General features: G+C 43.5%; 1 protein-coding gene across 1 annotated transcript in view; it reads right to left on the bottom strand.

Annotated features, from left to right (window-relative positions):
- LOC119302377 (serine/threonine-protein kinase STY46-like) overlaps positions 1-2,880 on the bottom strand; it is an 8,100-nt gene extending 5,220 nt beyond the window's left edge. Inside the window, exons 1-3 of the mRNA XM_037579412.1 lie at positions 2,417-2,880; positions 1,559-1,673; positions 863-939 (exon numbers count right to left, since the gene is read on the bottom strand). Coding sequence (XP_037435309.1) covers positions 863-939; positions 1,559-1,673; positions 2,417-2,652 — 428 coding nt within the window. The 5' untranslated portion in view covers positions 2,653-2,880. The remainder of the gene's footprint in view (positions 1-862; positions 940-1,558; positions 1,674-2,416) is intronic.
- Positions 2,881-3,507: the final 627 nt, after the last annotated feature.

Genomic DNA, 3,507 nt, shown 5'->3' with positions numbered 1-3,507 from the left:
GAAACACCTAAGCATTTACTCTATGGTTCAACTGTACGACAGAAAGTGGGACAGCTATAGTGTGGATGCATTAGTACTCCTTTTGTCCTCCCTTTTCCAAATACTTGGCACTTTTCAGTTTTGATCAACACAGACATATGTAGGCAAACATTTTCTTTGGTAGAAGCTGTAATATCTGAAGCGTGTAAAACAAGCTGGTAAACTTGGGGGAAGGCGTATGTTTAATAGGGGTAGTTTGAGGAAGTTCATCTCAGGGCTGTATGGTGTGAAGGATTTATAGAGAAAAAGATCAGACATGCCTAGTCAGAAACAGAGGAAATACATCAAGGGTTGCAAATTACAAGCCTTAGGATGCAAACATACAAGGAAGGCTATGCAAATTACATGGTAGGAAGACCATGAGCACACGAATTTAATGTCGTATCAGAGTTTATTTATTTCTACACCCTTTTTTGTAAAGAATGTATATTCATAAAGCTCCTTTTGCATGCAAAGTAAAATGATGTGTTTATTGGAACTAACAGATGCAAGAGTGCAATTTGCACCCACTTACAGAAACCACAGTAACATTTTATTATATAGATGTGTTGTATGTTCCCCGTATTTTTTCTTCATGTCCAGCTGATTTTCTGGTTCTTGATGTATATCATCCTAACTCAACTGTAGGCTATTTCACCAATCGTCCATGAATGTAAAGCTATCCTAAGATCTACAAACAGTGTAAAGAACCACAGCCTTAGTGAAGACAACAGAAGATATCTTTTTATCAGTTATGGCAAATGAGAAATAGCAATGAAACACATGTTACATTCAGCTTGGGGCTCCTCAAAACAAGAAGCATCAGATAACAGTGCATGAGTACCTTACAGAGAGATCATCACCATCATCAGCCCCTTCGTCAGAGGCATCAGAGCCATACGCTGAATCCATGTCTTCAACCTTTAACCAGAGTTGAGAGTAAATTCTACAACTTCAATTTATATTTATGATACTAAAGGTAGACAATTATTAATGCCCGGGACAAACATGTATAAGAGAGAGAGAGAGAGAGAGAGAGAGAGAGAGAGAGAGAGAGAGAAATGAGTAGACATATAGTAGAAGCTAAGGAACCTTCTCTGTTGACGATCATTCCATCTAAATCATGAGATATCAAACCATTGTATTAGCCAAACAAACATGCTTCACATAAACAATATAGCATGTATCAAGCTTCACAAGTCACCTGTCCTATGACAATTTTCACCACAAGATAATCAACTGTCATTCTATTATGGTATGACAGCTTAAGTCGCTTATGTGTACCAATATTCGTACCAATATTCATTTGATACAGAATTTCTACTGTCAGGGGCAGGCCGAGACATAAGGCCAGTGTCACCATTTCTTTCCAACTAAAATTAGCCAAATAATAACACCGAGGGAGTGTTTCTGCAGAAGCATCATATGTAACTACTAGCTAGAATCCAACAACCATCCACTAGCCAATAAAGGAAGGTACAGTTGTCACATAGCACTAATTAGCTGCTTGTCGAAAATCCAACTAACATAAGAGCTTTACCCTCAAAAAACGGACACGGAAAGCAGGGCGCCTCAGAGGATCCTTTGCTTCCGCCAAGACCTTCTGATGGACCAAGACATCTGCTGATTTGTCGACATTGATATCAAGTTGATAGCTACAGAATGAGAAAAACAAAGATGAACCAATATTAGCCCTATGAGTGTACAAAAGACAAAGAAGGAATAATTAACTGGCCCGGGAATATTGAATCCAAAATAATGACTGCAACAGCTTCATTTCCAGATATGAGGTAGTATAAAAAAGGGAACAATTCCCAGAGAGAACAGGATTTGCAAATGGCGAGTATGAGAATAATGCAAGAATCTAACCAATAATTCATTCATGCTATACGAACATAAAATGCCAGATAACCAGAAGCATAACAAGCCAGCAACCAAGTAAAGGGCAAGCTCAGTTTCTTGGAAAAAAGAAAAAGTAAAGGGCAAGCGTCCAGAACAAGAACTCCTTTCTGGAAGATAATGGTCTGAATCCAGTAATATTCACTTGAATTAAATTGAAGCTTAGCATAAGCCCAGAAGAGACCAGTTCAAAATCGAGTGAGCACAGTAAGAATGCTGATTGCCCTACTCGACATAACTGTAGATAAAATCTAAACAAATCGAATTCCCCAGCAAAAATACTGACGGTTCAATTCCGTAGCCAAGTCAAACACAACACCACTCCCAGCGAATGAAACACCAGTGAACACTGGAAGGTAGCTCGAATGTCACCGCGGCAACAGTTTTTATATGCTAGCACGATACTAGCCATTAACCATCGCGAGACCTAATGGAGAAGCCCAAAACAATCTGAAACGCGGTGCCGAGCACAGAGACATTGGCAGAGCTAACCGATCACCTGAATGGAAGCCGCGCGAAATGGGCCTCGAGCTGGACGCGGAAGTCGGGGCCTGCCGTCTCCTCGTTGCCGTCAGCGACGAGCCGCTCGAACACCTGGGTGCAGATGTCGCGGGGGGCTCCCCCGCCTCCGCCGCTCCCGCCCGACACGGCGAGCGCGGGCGACGCCTCACGCGGAGGAGAAGAGCTCTCCCCCACGCCCTCCTCCACGCTCCCACCCTCAGCCGCCACTGCCATCCCCCCGCAAACCCTCCGCCGCCGCCCGAGAGGGTCACCGGGCGCGCATCGTCCGTTCCCTCCAAGCTCCGACGCTCGCCTAGGGTTCCGTCTCGCTCAACCGACGGCGTGTTCTAGAAGGTTCGCGGGTTGGTGGGTACTAATGGGTAGTTGGAGCACTTAAGGGAGAAGGATAGGAGTGGGGGAGGGGAAGAAAGAAGAGGAAGACGATGATGGCTCGAGTGACGTAGGCGCGAGGTGTGGGGAAGTAAATTCGATGCCATACCAGGGATAAAATGGTCTTTCCGTGACGACGAAATGCCCCACCCCCCACGCTTCCGGGGGCGGCTTGCCATATGTGTGGTGCATTGTTTCCACGTCTCCAACAGCAGCCCTATAACCCTCAAAAGAAAAAAAAACAGCTGCCCTAAAAATGGTTGAAATACAATTCTAAAAATAGAAATATAGTTGAAGCAAAATTAATGACACAAAAATCTTCAACAACGGACCTAAAACAGGGCACTCAAACATCAAAACATTTTCTCGAAGAACACCCAATCTGATCACATTGAATATTTGATATAGGGCAAAACCCTGGGTGGCCCGATATTCATGAATTGAAGGTGGAATCGAGGAGGAACACGAAGAACATGAGAGGAAAACCTGAGATATCACAAGGGGAAACACTTTATTGGACAAGATTTGCATCAAGTACTCCTCAAATCACAAGCAATACATGGGATGCATCATGATCCAAAAACAACAAGTGAAATAAAGATACAAAGGTAGTTCATCCAAATCTCATGGAGAGATGGGTCTTGAATCCCTAAGGATCTTCTGCAATGGAGGTCTTGAACTCCGATAGAGTCTCTCTCT

This window comes from Triticum dicoccoides, chromosome 5A (assembly GCF_002162155.2).
Source record: "Triticum dicoccoides isolate Atlit2015 ecotype Zavitan chromosome 5A, WEW_v2.0, whole genome shotgun sequence".
Lineage (NCBI taxonomy): Eukaryota > Viridiplantae > Streptophyta > Magnoliopsida > Poales > Poaceae > Triticum > Triticum dicoccoides.
This window is presented reverse-complemented; position numbering and strand designations above follow the sequence as displayed.